The 23,860-nt window shown below is 43.7% G+C and overlaps 1 protein-coding gene across 5 annotated transcripts in view; it reads right to left on the reverse strand.

Moving 5' to 3' along the window:
* The window catches only part of PDE1C (phosphodiesterase 1C), a 443,066-nt gene that overhangs the window by 179,908 nt on the left and 239,298 nt on the right, over nucleotides 1-23,860 (reverse strand). For all 5 annotated transcript variants that reach the window (XM_064443899.1, XM_064443901.1, XM_064443904.1 and 2 more), the window contains exons 5-10: nucleotides 23,215-23,397; nucleotides 20,672-20,738; nucleotides 14,985-15,101; nucleotides 12,959-13,099; nucleotides 10,999-11,099; nucleotides 9,128-9,256 (exon numbers count right to left, since the gene is read on the reverse strand). In XM_064443899.1, coding sequence (XP_064299969.1) covers nucleotides 9,128-9,256; nucleotides 10,999-11,099; nucleotides 12,959-13,099; nucleotides 14,985-15,101; nucleotides 20,672-20,738; nucleotides 23,215-23,397 — 738 coding nt within the window. The remainder of the gene's footprint in view (nucleotides 1-9,127; nucleotides 9,257-10,998; nucleotides 11,100-12,958; nucleotides 13,100-14,984; nucleotides 15,102-20,671; nucleotides 20,739-23,214; nucleotides 23,398-23,860) is intronic.

Below are 23,860 nucleotides of genomic sequence, written 5' to 3' on the forward strand. Positions count from 1 at the left end.
GGGCTGGAGCCCCAGGCACACACAGAGAGCTGAGGGGCAGTCCCGGTGCCTGACGGGCACCCTTTCTCTCGGGCAAGCAAAGTGGCTTCCCGGAATGGGGACTTCAGGGCCTCACTGGCCACTGGCCAACCACAGCAGCGTCCGTTGGTGACGTCACCAGCCAGCCATCCAGTACACTGGCAGGTACCCCTGCGGCTGGCCCACAGCTGGCTGAGCAGCTCGAGACTCTGACACCAAGCCTGCTTGGTAGAGGAGGACCCAGCGAAGCCAGGTGAGCATCCGTGGTCAGTGGGATGAGCAAGAAGAGGTTCTTGGAACCACCGAGGATGCATCCACATCCCAGAAAAAAGAGGTGGGCTGACGGGATGAGCAGCACCTGTGGCAGGTGTGTCAAGCCCATGGAGGTCGACCCACCAGGCAATGGCGACAAGTCCATGGAGGTGGATCCACCTCAAGAGGACGAGGAGCCCATGGAGGTGGATCCACCTCAAGAGGACGAGGAGCCCATGGAGGTGGATCCACCTCAAAAGGAGGAAGAGCCCATGGAGGTGGATCCACCTCAAAAGGAGGAAGAGCCCATGGAGGTGGATCCACCTCAAAAGGAGGAAAAGCCCATGGAGGTGGATCCACCTCCTGCCAGGCTGACCAGGCACCACACCACCATGGCTGGGGTGCCTCCAGCCCCATGGCGCCCAGAGCACAGCAGGATCACCAGGGGCTCCCAGGGACCCTCCAAACAGCCAGCTCCCAACAAAGGGCACCACCATCGCCACCAGCACTAGCTCTAAGTGGAGCATCCGCACTGACATCGGGCAGGCTTGTCAAGGAAGATCACCCGGCTGTAAAGACACAGATGAGCCCTGCCTTCCTACCCCTCACCCACATCCCCCATCATGGGGGCATCTCCTCTGCCCTGAGCCTTGGGGAAGAGGCAAGGAGAGGGGCTGCCATTTTCTGGCCGGCAGTGTCGCAGCACCAGGTGGAGTCCCTTGGAGCCTGCTAGAGACCACCAGATACTGCCAGAGATCACTGGACACCACTGGAGACCCCCAGAGAGTGACGCAGACCACCAGAGACCATTGGAGACTGACGGAGATGAACGGACACCACTGGAGATCAACACTCTCCGATGATCTCCACTGGTGTCCAGTGGTCTCAGGTAGTCTCCGGCGGTTTCTGTTGCTTTCCAGTGGAGACTCCCAGAGATCATCGGAGAGCGTCGGAGACCAACAGACACCGCTGGAGATCATCAGAGAGCTATGGACACCACTGGAGACCACTGGAACCTGTTGGACTCCCCTGGAGCACCACCAAGGCTATTGGGGCCTGGAGGTGACATTTGTTCAGTCTGAGGATGAGAAAGCCAGTGGGGGGTGGCCATCCTCAGCTAGCTCTCGCTCAGCTGCTTTGGCAAGATTGGCCAATAAACAAGTAAAACAATAAGACAAAACAATAAAACCCAAATAAAAAGACAAGAAAAGCCAATTTCAAAAGCAAAAAATGCTCTCCTCTCTCACTTGGCGCTTTTGAGGCTGCACACGGACTCCTGTGTCTCGTTCTGGTCCCTCCAGCACAGCAAAGACACTGAAACATGTCACGCGGGCCCAGCCCAGCACCCGTGAAATGGTCAGGGGCCAGGGTACGTGGCACACAAGGGCAGGCTGAGGGAACTGCTGCTGTGCAGCTGGCAGAAGAGAAGGCTCAGGGCTGGGTCTCACTGGTGCTCTTTCCAAAACATGATGTTGTTTTCATGACCCAATACCACATAGATAATCATCCTGTTTATCTCCCACATACACTTCACTATTGCTGCTTTTGGTATTCAGAGGTATTTACACCTCGGTTTCCAATCAACAGCACTGTTTGGTTTGCTCCCACGTGGAGCCATGGAGCACACTGGCAGGTATCCAGCACAGGTTACTGGGGCCCAGGGCTTGCAGCAAACTGGGGAACACAGAAAACTGACAGTCTTGGTGCCCCTCAAGCACTCCATGTCAAGTTTGCTCTCTACTTCAGTAAAAACATGGGGGCTCTTTGGTTTGGTTTGGTTCGGTTCGCTTTGTGGGGGTTTAGTTTGGGGGGGGGTGGTGTTGCCTTTTTATCCGCTACATCACCTATTGCCCTCTTACAGCAAAAAAGTCCAACCTGTTGCATCACTTACTCAACTATTTTCATGTCCTTCCACTCCTCTCTTTTTTAACACTTGCCTAGCTTGATGGTGCTCAGAGACAGAATACAAAACCCCATTCAGCACCGTGGAAACTTGGGCTAGAATGAAATAGCCCTCCTTCATTCACACGAGTTGCAGCTAAATTGCTGACGGACCAAGAAGGAGCAAGGCGGAATAAGGCCATTCCAAACATAGGCAGGCAGAAGGGCTGCTGCACTTGGGCAGCTGCACTTGGGCAGCTCTTTCCAACCGCTCATTTTCTGGAGCAGAGTAGCCCCCAAGGGAAAACTGCCCTTCTTCAAATGTGTGGAGAAAAATGGGATCCATTTGCTCAGTGTTATAATGCAATTCGCATTATAACTCAATGTGGTATGATTTTTACTGGCTACAGTGTTCAGTGCATTCTCATTGACTAACGGCCCTAAAAGCTGTAGTGACCAATTTAGGATCTCACAGCAGGTTTTGAGGATGCATCTGAATTAGTTGCAAATCTGACCTAATTCCTATTTACTTCAGACACGATCAGGAGCAACTGATTGAACTGTAATCAGAATCTGGCAGTCTGGATCAGATCTTGAGACAGACATGGCCTGGAGCCTTCCAAATATGTCTTTAGTAAACCTTGCAGTTCACAGGTACAGTTTACATTCAACACAGGAGACTCAGGACACGTTCAGAGAGGGCACTTGAGCATTTTACTCCTCGCAGAGTTGCAGCCAGGTCTGGCCTCAGAATTGAAATCAACGTTATTGTGGCAATTAAGGGACTGCAGAACGCAGACCATAGGCACAAAAGGTTGCTCCCGAGCGTAAGCAGCTCGACAGTTGTTGAAACTGGCCTAAAGGACAGGGCAGGAGCTGTGCTACGCCTTCTTAGCTTGCACCTCTCTGTCCTAGGCTCCATCACACGCTACACACTGGCAGCAGCATTTCTTCAGGTTTCTCACTGAGCTGCACAGGAAAAGGCGCCATCAACATACAGCAGGGGACACAAGTATTGCCATGAGTGATGTTGACTGCCAACTTTTATGGGGATTTCGTACAGCCCATCTCTACCTGATCCAACAGGGGCTGCTCTGAGAGAGCAAGAGACCGCAACGGAAACCTCCACAGGTCTCTCCCAACCTCTGCTTCTGGCAATTCCTGAAGGCCAGTCCTCCCCAAACTGCTGTCATCCACGCTAAAACAGCACTCCTTCATTCAAAGATGAGTCACAGCTTTATTGCTAAGAGACTCCCCAACCCTCCTGCCACACTGTGGCTGCTGTCCCATCGAGGGGACCCCTGGCCTGGCACAAGGAGGGGGCTGGAGCCCCAGGCACACACAGAGAGCTGAGGGGCAGTCCCGGTGCCTGACGGGCACCCTTTCTCTCGGGCAAGCAAAGTGGCTTCCCGGAATGGGGACTTCAGGGCCTCACTGGCCACTGGCCAACCACAGCAGCGTCCGTTGGTGACGTCACCAGCCAGCCATCCAGTACACTGGCAGGTACCCCTGCGGCTGGCCCACAGCTGGCTGAGCAGCTCGAGACTCTGACACCAAGCCTGCTTGGTAGAGGAGGACCCAGCGAAGCCAGGTGAGCATCCGTGGTCAGTGGGATGAGCAAGAAGAGGTTCTTGGAACCACCGAGGATGCATCCACATCCCAGAAAAAAGAGGTGGGCTGACGGGATGAGCAGCACCTGTGGCAGGTGTGTCAAGCCCATGGAGGTCGACCCACCAGGCAATGGCGACAAGTCCATGGAGGTGGATCCACCTCAAGAGGACGAGGAGCCCATGGAGGTGGATCCACCTCAAGAGGACGAGGAGCCCATGGAGGTGGATCCACCTCAAAAGGAGGAAGAGCCCATGGAGGTGGATCCACCTCAAAAGGAGGAAGAGCCCATGGAGGTGGATCCACCTCAAAAGGAGGAAAAGCCCATGGAGGTGGATCCACCTCCTGCCAGGCTGACCAGGCACCACACCACCATGGCTGGGGTGCCTCCAGCCCCATGGCGCCCAGAGCACAGCAGGATCACCAGGGGCTCCCAGGGACCCTCCAAACAGCCAGCTCCCAACAAAGGGCACCGCCACCAGCACTAGCTCTAAGTGGAGCATCCGCACTGACATCGGGCAGGCTTGTCAAGGAAGATCACCCGGCTGTAAAGACACAGATGAGCCCTGCCTTCCTACCCCTCACTCACATCCCCCATCATGGGGGCATCTCCTCTGCCCTGAGCCCTGGGGAAGAGGCAAGGAGAGGGGCTGCCATTTTCTGGCCGGCAGTGTCGCAGCACCAGGAGGAGTCCCTTGGAGCCTGCTAGAGACCACCGGAGACTGCCCGAGACCAACAGAGACTGCCGGAGACCACTGGACACCATTGGAGGTCCCCAGAGAGTGATGCAGACCGCCGGAGATCATCAGAGACTGACAGAGACCAACGGACACCACTGGAGATCAGACAGAACAGTGCAAAATGTCCCTTTTCTCTCTGCGGCAGTAACCAGGAGTAAGAAGAGAAAGAGAACGAGATACATATGTATCCTGTACACGCTAAGCCTTCCCTCCCAGTTCTTCTCCCCACAGAGTAAGCCAGCAACTTTCTGAGCCACCAGCTGAACCCTGACTGTAATGGCTGACCAGTACTCTGCATCTGCCTTCAATTTCTCTAGTCCATCTTCAAATGCATTTCTGTTGTTTGTCTTGACAACCACTGTGGAATCATATTTTGTGCTAAGTATTTCTGTTGAAGCCTTCCATCCATTCCTGTCAGTATTGTCACACTCTAGCTGTCTGTACGTTTCTGTGTAAGCCAGTTCAGCTGGTTTTGCTGTAGAGACTGGATGGAGATCTGCACCTCCAGAGGCTGATCCAGAGAAGCATCTCCATCTGAGGCTCCAGATGGCTCTTGTCATCCTCAGAGAAGTGGAATGAATTGTCCTTTGGAGGTACTGCCTTGCTCCCTGAAGTAAGAAGAAAGCTTAGACAATATGCTTCTTCACATTATGGGAAACAAATTCCAACAGAAGTGAGTTGGCAGAATCACCTAGGAGATCTGTGGCAGAGTGAAAAACTGAGCTTGGCTTTCTCATTCATCCTCTTCTAGATCACTGCTTGTAGCAACAAAAATAAAATTATATTGAAGTGGTCCCTACTGAGAGTATTATGGCTCTGCTAGGGTTTGGGAATGGGGTTTCTTGCAAGTCCCCTCAACTGAAGATCCCTTGTGTACTTAAAGGGTTTTTTTATAGACCTGGTTGTCCTGCTTGGCTGACTAATTCAGGATTTTACTATTTCTCATTATACCTCCAGATGTTTTTTTCTCACAGTAGAATATACATTTCCCTAAGGCCAGAGTCTAGGAGCTTGGGAGACATCACATTCTCACACCTATAACCTATCACTGAGAAAGAGTTAGGCACTACCAAATTTGAAAATAGATTCTAAGAGAATTTGCCTTTTAATAACCCCTGCAGAATTAGGGAAAGGAGCAATTAGGTGGAGAGAGCAGGTTGTCAAGGAACAGGGTCAGGAAAACCAACTGGAGAAGCGGGAAACCTGAAGTGAGTTTTTTGGTTTATTACTGTCATATGCTGAATAATAACTCATCATGTGGCCAGTGTCACAGCTTTGATTTTCTGTTTTCTAACCAATGTCCTACATATGATTCAGGTGTAAACATGGTACCTGGCACAGTCCCATGAGCAAGTACAGTTTTATAACATCTTTACTACTGATTGCTGAGACAAACTCTGGCTGATTTTACATCTAAATACTTCCAAGCTTTGCACTGACCAATCTGGCCTCTATTTCCTCTTCAGAATAATTACTTCATGAGTTTACCTTTCTTGCCTCAGAGAACATTACATCATTGTGTTGGATACTTTGGTGGATGTGTCTTCACTCCATATCAGTGTCCACCTTAGAGCGGTATCCTAGTGAAGGACTCACATGCCCTTGCACTGATGGGAAACGGACAGGAAAAAGGCCATTCTAGATCGCTTAACCCCTACGCTAGGAACAAAATGTAAGACCTCCTGAAGTGAGATATTTTGTTCACTTTGTCCCATTGAAGTCTCAGTATTTTATTCTCATGGAAACTGATAGGAAAAACACTCCATCCAAGACATTTTCCATGGCTGATTCTCACTAAAGGTATAACACTCAGAATACGCATGTGCCCATCCTGAATGCTTTTAAAAGAAAAAAACCCACCAAAACCCAAAAGAAAAACAAAACAAAAAACCCCCCTTTTTTTACAAAAAATACTTTTACAAGAAAAGGGTATGATTATGCAACCGTGCACACACTATTATGTACAAAAGAAGGCTCTGACCAAAGTAATCTTCAGTCAAAAAACATTTAAGGTTTCTCACTGCAGTCTCAAAAGGAATAACACTGATTGACAAGAAGGGCTCAGAATTATTTGAGGGACAAAACCCCAAGCAGCTTTACGGACAAAGTATTATGTTAAAGGTTACTTCCCAAAAATGTACTCCAATACAGAGTTAAGGAGCTAAACATTTTCCAGATGCCTTTTCAATCCTGTACTTGATGGTAAAGGGCTTGCACTAAACATACTCTGTTTCAATAAAGTGCATGGAAATTATTAACAATGAAATACAGTGCCAGAAAAGACACCTATAACAGTATCTTGGAAAGCACTTGTTTACTTTGCAGTTTATTTTCTTAATTCACTGTGATCTGGTTTTCTTATACTTTATTTACTTGTTGATGACTTGCATAAATGGGATTCATGAAATGAGGCAACTCAACTGATTTTCAAATATTTAATATGCAAGAGATTTTTTTTAAATGGAGAATGTTTAAGTTTGTTTAAGTACTAGTAAGCATTAAACTCTTTTCTCTTTGACTGTAGCCCAGATCTTTTTCAGTCTCACCTGCTTTCCTTACAAAAACCGTGCCCATTTAGTTTGCAACAGTAAAATGTAGCTCTAATTTTCTCCATTTCTTTCCTGAAAATACACTCCCTAACTAGACGACTGAATACCACGGAGTGATAAAACCCACATAGATGTCTAGGATTGCAAAATCCACTGACCATCAGATTTTCTCTTACAAGTAATGTGAAAAAACAAGAGAGAGCTCAGCTCAGAAAGGCACTTAAGAATTTGCTTTCCAAAACCCAACACTCAGGCCTTTTGCTGAGAGAGATTTATCTGGTGTGTCTAAAAACAAAAAAAAAAGTTTCATTTTGACATGCTTTAATAGTTTCCCAAAGCATCCTTCAATACTGAGGGTCCTATTTTTGAGTGCTAGTCTGGGAAACTCTAGGGTTCTTGGCTTTTTTCTCAACACCTCAGATCCTGCTGAAGTCAGCCAATGTTTCCAGTGCTTCCAAAATGTTTGCCTATAGGATTTCAAACTGGCTGTCAAAAGCAAAAGCACACAAAAATCACCATGTTTTGGTATTAGAGCACATCCAGATAATGGCCTTCATTCTGCAGCTGCTGCTTGATCAGCAGCTACAAAATAATAAAGCCCTACTTGAGAGAGAACAAAAAGCAATCAAAATCACTCAGTATTTTTGCTTCAGCAGTTAGTGTATTTCTTAAAGAGACAGGTTAATCTCTGAAACTTTGGGTCCAAGCATACTGCGTCAGCATAACACACATGTTGACACTCCAGAATCAATGAGAAATATCTGAATCTAGCTTCGATTCAAGCAAGAACAGTTTAAAGCTCCAAAGCAGACCATTTTCCTAAAGACAGTCTCTATGCAATGAAGCATGCTCAACTAGCTGCTCCACTGTTCCTGTAGAGAGTGGCTCTAAAGCTGCTGGTTCTAGTCAGTTATTTCGTTGTGTTTCCCCCACCAACACAAAAGGAAACAGTAATTTGCTGCCTATATTTGACAAGGCATTACCAGCTGTAGCTAAAAAAAAAAAAAAATTAGATTTTTAACACCTCAGTGCAATTTTTGGTTATTTTTAAGTTCCTGCTTGCTGCCCACCATGAGACTATTTTCTCTATTGAGGGACAGAATTTCTCAGGCCACTCCTCCACAACACTCACATTGATTGAAATCAGCCACATTAAGTTCCTGAGTTTTATTCCTGGTGTTCAGCTATGAGATTGCATCACTATCCACAAGTTGAAATAAATAGGAAGTTGAGGCTACACAGATTAGCAAGCACAGTGTTCACTGACCAGCTTGCTAGAAACTAGGCCCTGGAGAAGGGCTCATTTCCCCACATTTATATTCAAATAACATGAACTAACTGCTCAGCACTGTATCACATTTAAGTGTATGCAGGAGACACCATGCGTCACAGAAGAGCCCACACGTTGCTTCCCCTCTCATGAGAAAGACCATGGAGCAAGATTCTTCCTGTCTAGCACACTGGGCTATTTTTGAAGTACCACCCCTTGGAGTTCAAAAAACTCCACAAAAACAGAAAACCCTCATCAGTATGAACTATCTGCTATTAGAAAGCAAATCATGGTTTGATTTTGGCACATAAATCATATGTTGCATGAGGCTTATTTTAAATGACAGCTTCTTACATCACCTTGGCATATATAGTATGAGTATAGATTATTACTATAGATTTATGTTTCTTGTACTGGATTATTTTTTTCATTAAGTCCCATTTATAACTTCCAGGCAGGGAGTGTCAAAGTAGATAAAGGTTTTGTTTATGCTTTAGGATGAACAAATAGCAAGGCTACCTCTAGACTCAGTTACAAATGGATGTGTACAAAGGGTGTCTCTGAGAGACTTGGAAATTAATTGGGAGTCAATTTGCATATTATAATCCATTGTCACCAAGTCTAGTCTCACTATCAGAGGTGAAAACTGAAAGCAGAATTAAGCAAGACAACTTTCAAAGTTCTTTTTCTCATAGTAATAGAAATACTAATATGCAATAGAAAAGAATGCATATTGCCATTCAAACAAGGTAATAACAGTCTATGGTGATGCTGCAATGTTCCTAGGCAGCCACCATGTTAATTTTTACCTCCAGTCGTCCTTTGAGAGATTAGATAAAATATTCATCTCTTCATCATCTTGCAAAAGACGATAAGCCGCACTAACATGGTGATTTTCAAGCACAGACCGGTCATTATATAGAATGGCTGAGTCTGACCTAGCATTTAAAAGAAAACATAGGAAAGGTTATGCTTCTTCCCTGTCTAAAGAGTCTCACATTCACAAGTTTTCCTTTGATCGGCTACAGAAATTACTTCTGTGGCACAGATAGAAGCACTTTACGAGAACTTGTAATACTTGGTTCACTACCGTTATTTAGTAGAAGAAAGCTAAAGATCCAAATTCACCATAAAATCTATTTCATCAGCTGAGACTCACCTAGTCTTTTGGTTACATATATTTAAAAAAATGCTGAGAGCTGTGAGAGATATGTAAATTTAGATGAATCACAAGGCTCTTTTCCTGTTCTTGTGTATGTTGCTCTCATATTAAAGCCTGACTGTACCCAACTAAGCAATTACAATATGTGTCCCAATATTGTTTTCAGAGCAGCAAACTAGCTGTAAGGAAGATGTAACAGAACTGTTTTCTGTCACCTGTGTGTTAGACTATGCTGTCCAGACGGACAATTGCCGGTGGGATAGAGTAAGACCAAAGGTACTTCATGCCTCATTTTAAGCTCCAGGTCATAGATCTGAGATTGATGAATGGCTAAACTGGTATGAATACAAAGCTCTTGCTGGAAGTTAATGGCAACAGAGAGTGAGTAGGATTTGTTACAGACCCTACTCAGTTCTGCTTCCCAGAGGGCAGTATGTATTTTGCTCCCCTGACACTTTAGATGTCTCTGATGTTCAGTGTTACAGAAATGAAATTACAATTGCCCTTCCTTGAATACTTCTGTAGGTATTTGGGAAATAAATCAGATCCCTAATTTTTGCATGCATGAAGCTGTAAGAAGTGGAGTTTGGATTGGCCCAGAACAGAAACTTCTATGTTCCCAAGCTATCCTGAGCATATGTGTGATTTATCCTAGCAGTCTTTATGTATCTGTGATACACAGCATGATCCAGCTAACATTCTCCAGGCATCTCATTTAGGGTAAGATGCAACACATCTTATAAATCCCCAAGCGTGCAGTGTCAGTCGAGGATATCTAGACATTTTGTCAGTGCTACCATTGTCAATAATATGCAGACATTACATGCCCAATTATCACTGCAACTAGAGACTTAACAATTTTTGTACACTTCTGAATTTTGCTGCCATCTTCAACTTCTCCCTCTCTCTTCCACCAACCCAAAACCTTTATAGAAGATTTTGAGTTCAGAAAGTATGCCAGTCCAGTCTAGTTTGTGATCAGCTAATTATTGTTCAGCAACTTATAAAGCTTCACAAAATTATATCCCTGAACAGGTAAACGTATTCCCTTGCTGCAGGTGTGGTTTTCCACTAAATTAAAAACAGTATGTGTATTGTTGGTGTTCACTGATGAATACAGATACTGTTGAAGTCTTGATTTATGCAGTTCATGTTTGATTCATCAAATTCAACAAGGAGAAAAAACTGCTGAATTACAGGATCTCCTCCAAAACTATACCTTCATCAAAGTATCACTCTCTACAGCAATTTGTCTTTGGCAACTTTACACAGAAATCTTTTGGGGCTTTCCTTTTCCCTGATTATTAACATGAAACAATACTCAGGAAGCTAGAATACATGCATTCCATTGTAAATGGTTGAGCAAGAGAAAATTAAATGCAACCTAAGGAAGTGAACTTTCCTCCTGTAACACTTGAAAGCAAAAGCTCCTGCACTTTTCTAGGTGGCTGTGCTGTTATTCTCCAAAGGCTTCCCCTCCACTTCCCAACCCTTCATCATGATTTACAGTGGCCTCACCGTGTCTGGATATGAAAGTTGTTGGTGGTTCCAGTGTGTTCATAGTCATGGATGGCAGCTGCGAAGATCATAGCGAAGATCTCCAGCTCTGTCAGCCAGTGCTGCAAAGAGATTACAGAGCAATCAGATAAACTGTCATTTTCGCAGGCATTAAGGCTTGTGTCTTTTAAGGCACGTTATCCCCCGCTGACAGTCAGCACTACCCATCATTGCCTTTCCCCTGCAGCCTGCCAGATGTTTTAAAGCAAACTTGTCTGGTTGATACACAAAAGCCAAAACAGTGTTTTTCCTGAAGCTTCATCTAAATAAATTGAACTTCAGCAAAATGGTTTCAGAAGCTAATAAGACTTAAGGCAGAGCAAGGGGGAACATATGCCCTTCTTAAAGAGCAATGTGTGAGGAAGAGAGAGAGGGAAACCTCAAGAAAATCAAGGTTCTTCAAGTGGAACCTGATGATACATGTGCAGGCATGAACATACCACCAGGGTATGTATTTTCAGCTCAGTTGACCTGGGTAGCAGAGCCTCAAATACAGAAGAATGTCACTAATTTCCAGCAACTGGAAGTCTTCATCAGTCACTGAATCATGAGGAGAACAGGGAACACAACCTCAAAAGATGTACATCTTGTTGTTTATTTTTTAATTTATAAAAACATTTGTGAAAGCCCTGAGGTTTATTTTCCTAATTGCTTAGTCCAAGCCTTATTTTTCAATGCTTAAGACACTTCTGTCTTAGATTTCTAAATGACTTAGATGCTTTTAATAATTTTCCTCTGAGTCAATCAATCATTTTATGTCTGGTTTTCCACTGGTAGCACACAAGGAGCACTGTTAACATCAAGTGTATCAGAGACAAAGGCTCTAGGTACTGTACATGCTGTAAATATTAGTACAAAACACTTCAATGTATTCCATGTAAAGAAAACCTTTACAACAGTGATTGCCAAATATTTTTGTAACGGCTTACTGTCAACCTGCAAACATTTTGACAGACATTCATGTACGAACTGCCTTTTAATTCAAAGCCCAGTAAAGGCAGTTTGGTTTCAGAAATCTATTCCAGACATCTACTATAGCTCAGGGGCCAGCACTCCTCTGTTAACCAAGTGCACGGGAAGCACAGGTAACTGTGGGGCTCTGCATACAGTGATCTGCCCAGCTCTTCCCCTGCCTTTCACAGCCACCTCTGCATAACCAAAGAAGAATGAAGCAAGTCTCAGTATTCAAAATCTCCTTACGTTAAAGATACAGTTTGAAAATACTGTCCAGAGATAATTTTGCACAATGCCACTGACCATAATCAAGGTAGCCCTTTCTATTTGGTGGGGGCCGGGGGAAGGTGATGAAGAGATCAAGAAATGAGCAGGCACAGAAATTAAACTGTTTTCTCCTTTCTACACAATTGGTCCAGGACAGGAATGGACAGCACTGATGGTGGAAGAATTTGTGATCTTTCTGTTTCCAGGTGTGACTTGTGAATAAGGAACGCTTTACAGCTGGTTAAGAACATCATTGCAACTTTCAAGCAACAACTTCTGGCAACTGCAATGGGGGAAAAAAGGAACTAGGGTTTCCAGGCTACACATCCAGATCTGGACTTCAATTCCTCAACTGTGTTCGGCCACTTCCCAAAAGGAGAGAGTGCAAACGGTAGAAGAAAATTCAGGCACAAGCACTCAGGAACAGGCAGAGCAAACCTACATTATACATGCAGAACTACTATGGGATATGCCCAGATTCATTCATCCTCTTCTAGATCACTGTTAAAAGAGTTATTCATATCTTCACCTACCTTCTATTTCTAAATAATCCTAAATCTCTACTTCATTAGCACAGCCATATCAAATGAAGTTTGTCTACAAAGCAGACGGGTTCTGCTGTGGATAATCATGATCTCCTTCATGATCCAAAACTGCTGTTGTCTCGTTATGTATTCAGGATGCCAACTCCTGTACTTACCACTACGCCTGTCTTGAAAAGGAGGTAATGGACCGTCTGTGTCACATCTGCAGCATGCATTAGGTTGTGATAAGGATTTTTGTGTTTGCTGTAGCCAACCTCCAGCGCTTCCACAAAGGACACCAGGGCAGAAATGGGGATCTGAGGAAAACACCACAGAATTACAAACAAAATAATCACCTTGAATGGCTAGTGTTTGAAGGAGAGCATTTTGATAAGACGTCCCAAAGAGCGGTTTGTACTTCAGAAATAAATAACACACTAACACACCTGAAACAAGAACTCAGGAGAGAGAATGAATCCAGGTTACTTCCTCAAGCTGGTTTGCCATCCCTAATTACAGTACTGATGAATCATTCCCACACATAGACACACACAACTAAGTATACAAAATGGCATCTGGAAGTCAACACCATAAGAAAAGTAACAGAGGGCACTTGACTGATTGCCCCCAGAGAAATATTTCTCATCAGGCCACAAGTGTCTCTCTGTTCCCCTCACAACCCACTGGAATATAACTCTGCTTTACTATTCACATTCAAGATTTTCTAATGAAACACACCATATAGCAAGTCTGAGACACTTTACTAAGAGGACTATCAGTTTTCAGACCTGTGGCTTTTCATGGTGAAATCCACTTTGCCCATCCTACGGACTTGCCATTCTTTTCTGACTGCAAGAGTAGAACTGCGCACACTTGAAAAAATTTCCAGAGAGGAGCCTACAAAGGTGGTGTCAGCCGCAACCTATGTAACTGCCAACCCTAAATGCTCATATTTCCAGAGTTATAGGAACACTACTGTTCTCCTCTTGCATATGTATCAGGGAAGGATGCAGTTCTGACCAGTTACCTTCTTCAAACATTTTTCATCAGGCATGGGCACTTCCTGAAGATCTGCAGGAGCCAGATATCTGTAAACCCTTTCAGCCAAAGTGAGTGGGGACCCCCAGGGAGTAGAAGTGTCAACGGAGGAAGGGACAGCAGACTATTTGGGTGGGGAGAACAGCCAAGATTTTAAAGCAATGTTGCTGCCATCCAAATTTAAGCCTGTTCAAAGCTGGAGGAAAAGATACATAGCATTTGTGTCTGCAAACATCTGTAACAATCACAGAATCATAGAATAGTTTGGGTTGGAAAAGACCTTTCAAGCTCATCTTGTCCAACACTTCTGCAGTGGGCAGGGGCATCTTCAACTAGATTCCGTTGCTCAGAGCCCCGTCCAACCTCACCTTGAATGTTTCCAGGGATGGGGCATCTGCCACAGGAACAGGCAACCTGTTCCTGTGTTTCACCACTCTCATTGCAAAAAAATTCTTCCTTATATCTGGTCTAAATCTATCCTCTCTTAGTTTAAAGCAATCACCCCTTGTTCTATTGCTACAGGCTCTGCTAAAAAGTTTGTCTTAATCTTTCCTAGAATCCTCCTTTAAATACTGAAAGGCCTCAATAACGTCTTCCCAGAGCCTTGTCTTCTCCAGGCTGAACAACCCCAACAACTCTCTCACCCTCTCTTCATAGGAGAGGTGTTCCACCCCTCCAATCATTTTTGTGGCCCTCCTCTGGCCCTGCTCCAACAGGTCCATGTCTTTCCTGTGCTGAGGACTCAAGAGCTGGATGCAGCACTCCAGGTGGGGTTCACCAGAGCAGACTAGAGCAGCAGAATCATTTCTCTCAACCCGCTGGCCCTGCTTCTTTTCATGAATTTGAATCCAAGCTCTCCTTTTTTGCTTGCGCACTTGAGAGTCCTATGAGTTTCAGGAGAATGACACCATCGTTCCCAGAGGATCAAATATAATATTCCCATGGATTTCATGGGGAAACCTGTTTGGAACCCTGCTCACTTCACGGCATCCCACCGCAATTAAACATACTACTTAAATAACATTTGGTCTTGCTTACTGGAGAAAATGCAGTGTCCATGAAGCCTTCAAATAGTGCTAAAATTGCATTTTGAATGGAACAAAGCAGCATGAGAGGGAAGTTCAACAAAATCCAAGATGGGAGACCCATCTTCTAACTACTGACCTTGAAACGGTTGATCAGATCATAGCGTGTGAGAAGTTCATAGAAAATGAATTTCAGTGCATGATCCCCACTGGCATCATTTAGTGCAAATACATCAAAGGACCACTTGTCTACATTCTGCAAGAGTGGGTAGAAAAGGCAGTTAATATGGTAATTCAATTTCTATCACTTTACATCTACAAATGAGTATTACGAGTGGCAATGTAAATGTTTAGCTTTTTTTTAAACTTCAATTCCATTTAACCAATGCAGAGTCTAACTTACTCATCAGTACTGAATGACTCATGTTTCAGAAGCTTCCATTACGAACACATATGCTGTTTGTTCATTCTAAGCATGGCAATTCTCCACGCCAGAATTTCATCAGCAAAGACTGAATCAAAAATTATAACAATCCTGTTTTGCTTTAGTACTTGAAACTTTGGGATGGTCCTATTGTGGCTGATTTTACCCTTTTCTGTCCCCTACCCACGTGCTATGTCTATGAAAAATAACATTAACTTTGAAGGAAACAGGAATAATGAAGATATGCTTTTTAATGATATTAAAACCTCTGGATTTTGCTATCGCTACAAAGGTGTTATGACTGTATTGTGAGCAAAGCACTCCAATGCTTCACTCATGCTTAAAAGCGAATAAGGCAATACGTTTTTTGCAGAAAAAAAATACAGGCAGCTGTGGTCACATTTTTACCACTTACTGTTCAATCAGCCAAAACAATAACTAACTAGAACAACTATCTCACTATACCCAAAGAGCAACTTAGTTCCTTCTGATTTTAATATTAATCCTGAATTGCAATTATTGCAGCTTTGTAGGGGAATAGACAGGGATCGGCGACCGGAAGATCACGGGATGTGACGGAAAGATAGACTCCTCCCCATAGGAGTGGCAGGAACAGGAACCGCAAGAGCTATATAAGCGTGTGACGCAGCTAAATAAACGGACATTTTGTATCCATCATATTGATGTCTGTGCATCACTGTCCCCAGGGTGGGTAGAGCCCTGTGTCCCGGAGATATGCAGCCCAAGATAAGTTCTCCCATAGAAGCGTACAGCAACACAGCTTAAATTGCCCAAAGACACCATGACCCTAATTTTCCTCAATTTTTTTAAAGATAAGTGATTCCACTGCGCTTTCAGAAAACTACACAGGAGGAGAAAAATCACAGTAATGTTACATTAAGTGCTAAAAATTATATCAAAAACAACATTTATAACAGAAGAGTAAACATCTAATTCCAGTTGGAGAAGTTCCAAACAGCTGAAAATTATATATTAATGCTGCAGGATGGTCAGTCAAGAGATTGAGGAGGGAAAGTTCACTTTCCAGCTCATAAAACTCAAGTGTAAGGTATAAACCTTCTTGCAGAAATTTGAGTTCAAATCTCAACTCCTAGGGAAGTTGTGGGAGCTAACAGAACTCATCATCTAGCAAGAGAAAGCTCCTTGATCTCAGAATTGGATGTTCCTGAAATCCTACAGAACTTTCTCTCCTCCTCCCAGCAACAATGAGGAAAGGTGTGGAATGAGTTCTAGGTAGAAGAATGACATACAGATCAACCACGGAGCTGCATCTGGCACAGGACCAGCTCTCAATCTCTCTTGCCTGCTGAGAACTTTGATGTACTTCCTACAGGGGTTTATCCAAATGACTCTCCTTAAACCACATACTAAAGATTGACACCTGTACACTGAAGCTTCCCTCCACTTTCTGTTGCAGGTTACCTCCCATTTCCTCGTACCACTTTCACCAAGAAAGAAAGATGATTACATTTCACACACGCGTGTGCATATCTGCTCTCCGTGTAAAAAATGGTAGTTGGCTAGACGTAATGTTGAGTGCTGTTAAGGATTAGAGTCCATCTGAAAATCTGGCCTCTCTTTTAGCAATACTAAAAATGCTAAATTACAATTATCTAGCGAGCTTTTAAAGCCCAGTCCACCTTTGTTGTTTATTGTCATGGTCACGTTCCAGGTAAGGACCTGACTTCAAGTCAAATGCAAAGAACAGTGACCTTTAACTGCCTTGTGGTCACTCACCCATATCTTACATTCTGAACGAGGCCGATGTATTTTGGTATCAGCTCTCTCCAGCATGGGCTGATTCTGACAACCTTGCTACTTGCATAGTGTTGATTACACAGAACTGAGTATGCCTCTTGTGGAAGTACAGTCTACGGAGAGGCTCATTAGTGAGTGAACATCAAGGACACCGAAGATTCAGTTCTGCTTTCACCTATCCCAGTAAATCACTTGCTTCCCAAGCAGCTGATTTTACAAGCTGTGTGGAGCCCACACATTGAAGGCAGGCAGGGTCAAGCTTCTTCAGAGATGATTTGTGGCCCAAGTCACAGAAGAACAATCATAAATTGCAGCTTTTCAACAATTTTAGTAGGCGTTGGAGAGGAAAAACAACCAAGAGAGGGAAGTTCCACCAAGAAAACATGTTTTGAAGCCCTTGAACAAACGTAGAAAATGGGCAAGAAAAATAATGCCCAAAGCATCCACTCAGTCAATTTTAAGTATTTTCCTCGTTTCTGAGTGCTTTTATTTTGTAATCACTTATCTCAGTCAATGAAGCAAATTAATTTAATGCTAGCATGTGTATAATAATTAACTTTTGGGTCCTATGGCACTGAAAATAATGTCTTAACTATGCTGAAATTTAAATCACTGTAAGGCAATCTTATCTTCTAGAAATAAAAGGGGTTTCTTCCTTTATATATTTTTCCTGTCATTAATGTTGTCCTCTTGCAGCAGATCAAATTTACCAAATTGTGTTTAGATTTTACTGAGGGAGAAATCCTTGCTCTTGTCAAGTCAACACAAGTTTTGCTATTGACAATAATGACAGCACCATTTTACCCTGAATAACCAGGGGGGAAAATCCTCTTAACAGAAGCAAGAAAGTGTCAAAGATGGCTTAGAGGCTTGCAGCAACACCAGTTACTCTTTGAAAATGAGTGGATTTTATGACCTTAAAATAAAATTTATCACAGAAGTGGCCCCTAAATTGGGGAGAGATCTAAAGGGAAGCAGAACCTCATGGATGTCTTGTGATGGAGGAGAAAAACTGTTTCTTCTCCCTAAGAAGAGCAGAAGTGAGGCACAGGAAACTTTCTGTGCTACACACGTCTCTAGGTCATTGGCCCTGGAGCCTCAGCTGAAGTGGCATAAGCTGCTCTAATGCCACATATATCTGCTGTGGTGTAACTGCAAAGAGAACCAAGGTGTCTTACTTCTCAGTCCTGTGTCCTTATTACTTGGCCATTGCTCCACTCCTTGGGGGAACCCAGAGATGGAGTGCAACACCAATTCTTCCTAAAGGCTCAGTTTTCTGTCTTTCTGTCTGTCCTTAACCTTTGAAACTTGATTTGTTTTATAAGCCGATTCAGGGATAGATGTTATTCTGCTCAACATTACTGGAAGGCCTGACACTTCTGTAGCCACAGACAAGCAGAAGTCTATACTGCAGACGTTGTAAGTGACTACAGGTTCTGTGTTCATTACCTGAATATTAGCTAGCCAGAAAATAATCCTGTGACAGCACAGGCATCAGAAAAGGCTGAAAAATTAAATTCTAAAGCAGGTAACTACTTCAGCAGCTAGTTAATGTGAAGTTCTCTCTCTGGTACTACACTGCTGAACAGCAGATCACCACAACTTACTTGGTAAATTAACATATTTACTTATTCAAACTTGTCTATATGAATGGTATGTATGGCCACTATTCAAATGAGAGACAAGGCTGATCAGCACTTTTGTCGCAACAGGCCTTACATCATCATGTCCATGTCATGCAGAAAGGCAACAGACTACTGCAGTAGAAAAATCAGTATCCAATATCTCGAGATGCTGTACAATCAATTAAAAAAAAATTGCCTAAATTATCCACTGGAAAAGTGAGAGAGATCATACACCTAGGACTTGCACTGCTACCACTCCATCTGCATTTTTTGCAGAAGCTGCAGCATTTCATTGTTTTACAAAAACCAATCTCATTTTGCCAGGCTGATTCCACAGCTTTGGGTTACTCAGTGCAGGTGCCCTGTTGGCCACGGCAGCAAAAAGGAGAGCAGGTAGTTCTAAAATAAGCTAGTTTTGGCTCTGTGTCCTCTCAGTCCTTCTCCTTGTTACCGTGACTCTGAGAATAATGTTGATTATGGCAATCCGGAACAGCTGAAGAGATGTGTGTGGTACACTCCTACATTCTTTTGCATGCTTAAAGCATCAGCTCATTTTACAGAGCACATCAAGCAGTTGGGTAGTTCTAAGTTTTTTTCAATTGGCTTTACTGGACTGAACCAAGCAACAATATGCACTGTTTTCCACTAAGGATGTGTGACTCAGAAATTTAAGATTAAGTATTATTTCAAAGACAGAAGGCTTCTTCAAAAGAAGTAACTCCTGTTTCAACCACATCTTCCGCCAACCCCAAGGCCATCCAGGCAAAGACATGTTCTCAAAATAGTTCTGCAAAAATACACTCTGGCCAAGCAGGCATTATTTTACCCTGAGCAAAATTAGTCAATGTCTTTATTGTTATCAATGTGTTTTAACTTACTCTAGCATGATCAGTTCTCTTCATGACCCTTAATAATTTAAGAACATACAAAGAAGAGAGAGATTCTGTAAAGTTTAAGACAGTTGAGACTAGCTGGTGGGCCTTGGAATGTCTTGTTACTGCTGAGGAACTTGGGAGAAGCGGTACCACTATAGATATGTTCCCTCATAAGCTGGCTGTGGGGTGTAGTTCTAAAAGAACAAACACTTTAGATCCCATTTGCAGGAGTGCAGCTAACACTTGCCAACCTGCAGTTGGGAAAAAGGTGTGGATGGATGCTTTGATTCTGTACATGAAAGGCATGTCTGATCATTCTTCTTGCATTCAGTGGACCTTCTGCAATTCCTCCACATCTTTTGATGAGTGGTACTATCAAAACCAAAAAGGATTCAGCTGTAGGTCTTTCCAGCATAAAGGAGCATAGAAGGATTGCTTCATGAGCTTTACATGCAATGTCCCTGTGATCCCACTGGATCACCTTTTTTCACCTTTGCATGGCATGGTTGAACCATGTGCGATGTGTAATCTGCAAAGCTGCTGTGTAGGCAGCTGGTTGCTAACTTGTGTTTGGAGTCCTGATAATTCCTGTCTAAGTCAAGAACCCTGCAATTGTCCCATGGATTGAACCTTGGGTTTTTCAGAGTACTTCTGACTAATCAGTTTTCCTCTGAAACCTCAAAACTCATAAAAGGGTCATTATTCCTAAACTAATTGCCACCTTGAAGACCTGTAGCTGATCATCAATGCAAGAAATTCCTTTCTCTCACAGCAACTGACCCTTTTACTTATCTACCTCTCTCCATCTGTATTTTCTGTCTTCCCTCTGGGAGGCTGTGATTGATTCCAGCATGTTACTAAGTCCTCAGTTTAATCACCATAATCTAGAACATAGCTGTAGCCTTCACAACCTGAAAACGGCTACAGCCTTCAACTCTATTCTCGCCTTTATCAAACCGATAATCCCTTAGGCCAGTAAATGATTAACGTATGTGAACTAAACTAGATGTCAGAAAGAAGGAAAGGGCAATTACTAAGACCCCCTTTCCAAGTCAAATATTCCAGTGTTATCTTGATGCTTTGTACAGAACCCATCCCCCCAACACCTTTTTATTGCGATTACCTTTAGCACTCCAATTACAGCTGGTGGGTAGCTCAAACCGACCATATTTGAAGTCCGTCTGTACATTCTACCAAGATAAAATAGGTAAGGCAACACAAAAATAGAATTAAACAAAACAAAACAAACAAAAATCATAAAGCAACAGACCATTACAGGAGACCTTTTTTAGTCCAGGAAACCCTGACTGCAATTTGGTGTTTTTTCTTCCTACTTGTTCCTAACTTGCACAATATTCTCTATACCATTCTTATTGTATAGCCTAACTTGAGCCTATACGCTCCCCAGTATCTCATAGCTTGGTACCTGGCAGGACATCACAGAGAATCTGCCAATATCAAGTCTTTATCAGAGGGAAAGGCTACACCCAAATAAACAAGATTCCCAAGGTTCCCCATTTTCCACTGCAGATGACCACCCTGCTCTTTCAGTTCCTTTAGTCCTTGGTAGTCCACATGCAAGTGAATTCTAAATGTACTTCAGAAATCATTTGTTGTCTGCATGGAATCAAATCCAGTTTGGTACAGCTGTTACATTTGTCTGTATTTTTTTAAGATTGGTATAAAATCTTTTGGGTGTTCACCATGGGTGCGTGTGTTTGAAGGAGCCAGAGAGAAAGAGTAACGCAATAATCAACATCTGCAACCATACTAAACAAATCACTATGTATGTACTAGATTTCAGACATATTTTCAGGCTGCACTGTGTTTAACAGGCTTGGTGAATACAGAAAGACTGTCACAGCTCAAATGCCTTTCTGCAGGTCACCCTTTTTTGCACTTAAGCAACATAGAATCATAGAATCATCAAGGTTGGAAAAGACGTCTAGGACCAAGTCCAACCATCAACCCAACACCACCATGTCCCTAAACCATGCCCTGAAGTGCCATGTCTACATGTTTGTTTTAACACCTCCAGGGATGGTGACTCCACCACCTCTCTGGGCAGCCTGTTCCAATGACTGACCACTCTTTCAGGAAAGACATTTTTCCTAATAGCCAACGTAAACCTCCCCTGAGGCAGCTTGAAGCCATTTCCTCTTTTTCTATCAGTAGTAACTTGGGAGATGAGAACAACACCCACCTCACCACAACCTCCTTTCAGGCAGTTGTAGAGAACAAGTTCTCCCCTCAGCCTACTCTTCTCCAGACTAAACAACCCCAGTTCCCTCAGCCGCTCCTAAGACTTGTGCTCCAGAACCTTCACCAGCTTTGTTGTCCTTCTCTGGACACGCTCCAGCACCTCAATATCCCTCTTGTACTGAGGGGCCCAAAACTGAACACAGTATTCAAGGTGTGGCCTCACCAGTGCTGAGTACGGGGGCACAATCACTTCCCTCCTCCTGCTGGCCACGCTATCCTTGATACAAGCCAGGATGCTCTTGGTCTTCTTGGCCACCTGGGCACGCTGCTGGCTCATGTTCACCCAGCTGTCAGCCAGCACCCCCAGGTCCTTCTCTGCTGAGCAACTTTCCAGCCACCCTCCCCAAGTCTGTATTGTTGCATGGGGTTGAACATAGGACTAAAGGGAGATGATGGAAAGCTCTCTTCTCCCATGTGAAGTCTTAACTCAATTCCCTTTTTCAGTGTCATGTTCTGCACTCAGACCTGAAAAAATTCAGCCCCCTTTTGAGAATTAAATTCACCCATTCCCGAAATTATGGAATTTCTTAGCCCCTCCTCCCTCCAGTCAGGAGCCCCATAGCCTTCTTTGTGTATCTGTGTGGTCTGTGGTCCACTGTTTGAGATGCCCAACCTCCTGCACAGAGGGTGGTAGGCTGCCACTGTGATTCTTATGAAGAGTGAAAGGTGCTCTGCTCTTCCACTCCTGACTTCATTTTTGCTGTAGAGACATGGGACTTGCTGTCTTTCATGCTGCCTAAAGTCTCCTGACAGTTTTACATGTGCCAGCCCTCCTTCCAGCTTGAAGGAAGAATGTCAGCAAAGAATGGTTACTCAGTAAGGAAAACTAAAATAGGGAGTGAGTCCAAATTGAAATGACTAAATGTTTTAAAGGGTTCAGAAAAGTGAAATCAGTTCTAGCAGTAGGTTCTGATGCAAATCACAACAGAGAAGGCTGAGAGGACTCAATGGGTTTTTGAAATCCTCCCTGACCTCCAAAGTTTTCACATCAGTCTTGGTCTATAGTTCATTCCAGTGACTCTATGATACAGGATTTTCTTTGGTTTCTTAGCAGTTCTTCATAAGAAATACTAGACCACAGAGGTAAACAGAGGCAGGGGAGGGCGTGGTCTGGGATGACTGAATTTTAAAAGCTGTCACTCTTGACCTAGGGCTATGCATAGGTGCATATTCTCTGTCAAAATTATCCCAACTGTGCTATTACATCTGTATTAAGCAAAGGACAGAGCAGTATGTCCTGTTTCAGGTTGCAATCTGTAACTTAACCCCAGCTTTCGAGGTGCTATCCAGATCTGGGTAGAAACATCACTACAACTATATTAAAGTATTCTTTATCCAATACTACAGGTGCAATTTACTGTACCTAGGCACCTACTAGAACAAAGTAATTACATGCCCCTTTACCTTTCCACAAATATCCCAGCTTGTACTGCATGGACAATACTCCTGAATCGGGGTTTTTCCTCCGTCCTTTTGAGCATCATCCCCATTTGCCGCGTGAAGGTAGAAGCCAACCAGTCCCGGACCTCTGAGGGCACTGAGTCAGACTGGATGTCACTGAGCTCATCTTCTGTGTCCAGTAAACGCCTAGAAGGGGGAGGGAAAAAATGGGTAAACCGCCTCCCTTGGAGAGCATTGCATCATTATTAAAAAAAAGAAACTCACATATATTCCAATTAAAGGACTTGTTAAAAGCTTTTGGTTCGTCAGCCCTAATGGAACACAATTGTACAAGTCTTCTACAGGTTGTTTATTCTCTTTTACAGTTAAAAGATTGTGAAACTCACTACTAGGCCAACAAAGTAGTATCAGCCTTCTGAAGCACAACTACGTAATCATCCACTCACTTCTCTTCTTCAGCTCGTTAATATTTGTGACCTTTCTGCCCTTCAGAGCTCTTTATAGCCATGCTAACTTCCCTGTTAATATCATACAGTCCTCTCCTTTCCCATTCTGGTCATCTGAGGTGACTCTACAAGCGCACATCCAAAAGGAATAGAGGAGTAGGAATTTAGAAAGTTTCAGAAAAAGTAGTCACAATTATTATGAA

This window comes from Phalacrocorax carbo, chromosome 2, assembly GCF_963921805.1.
Source record: "Phalacrocorax carbo chromosome 2, bPhaCar2.1, whole genome shotgun sequence".
NCBI classification, from domain to species: domain Eukaryota; kingdom Metazoa; phylum Chordata; class Aves; order Suliformes; family Phalacrocoracidae; genus Phalacrocorax; species Phalacrocorax carbo.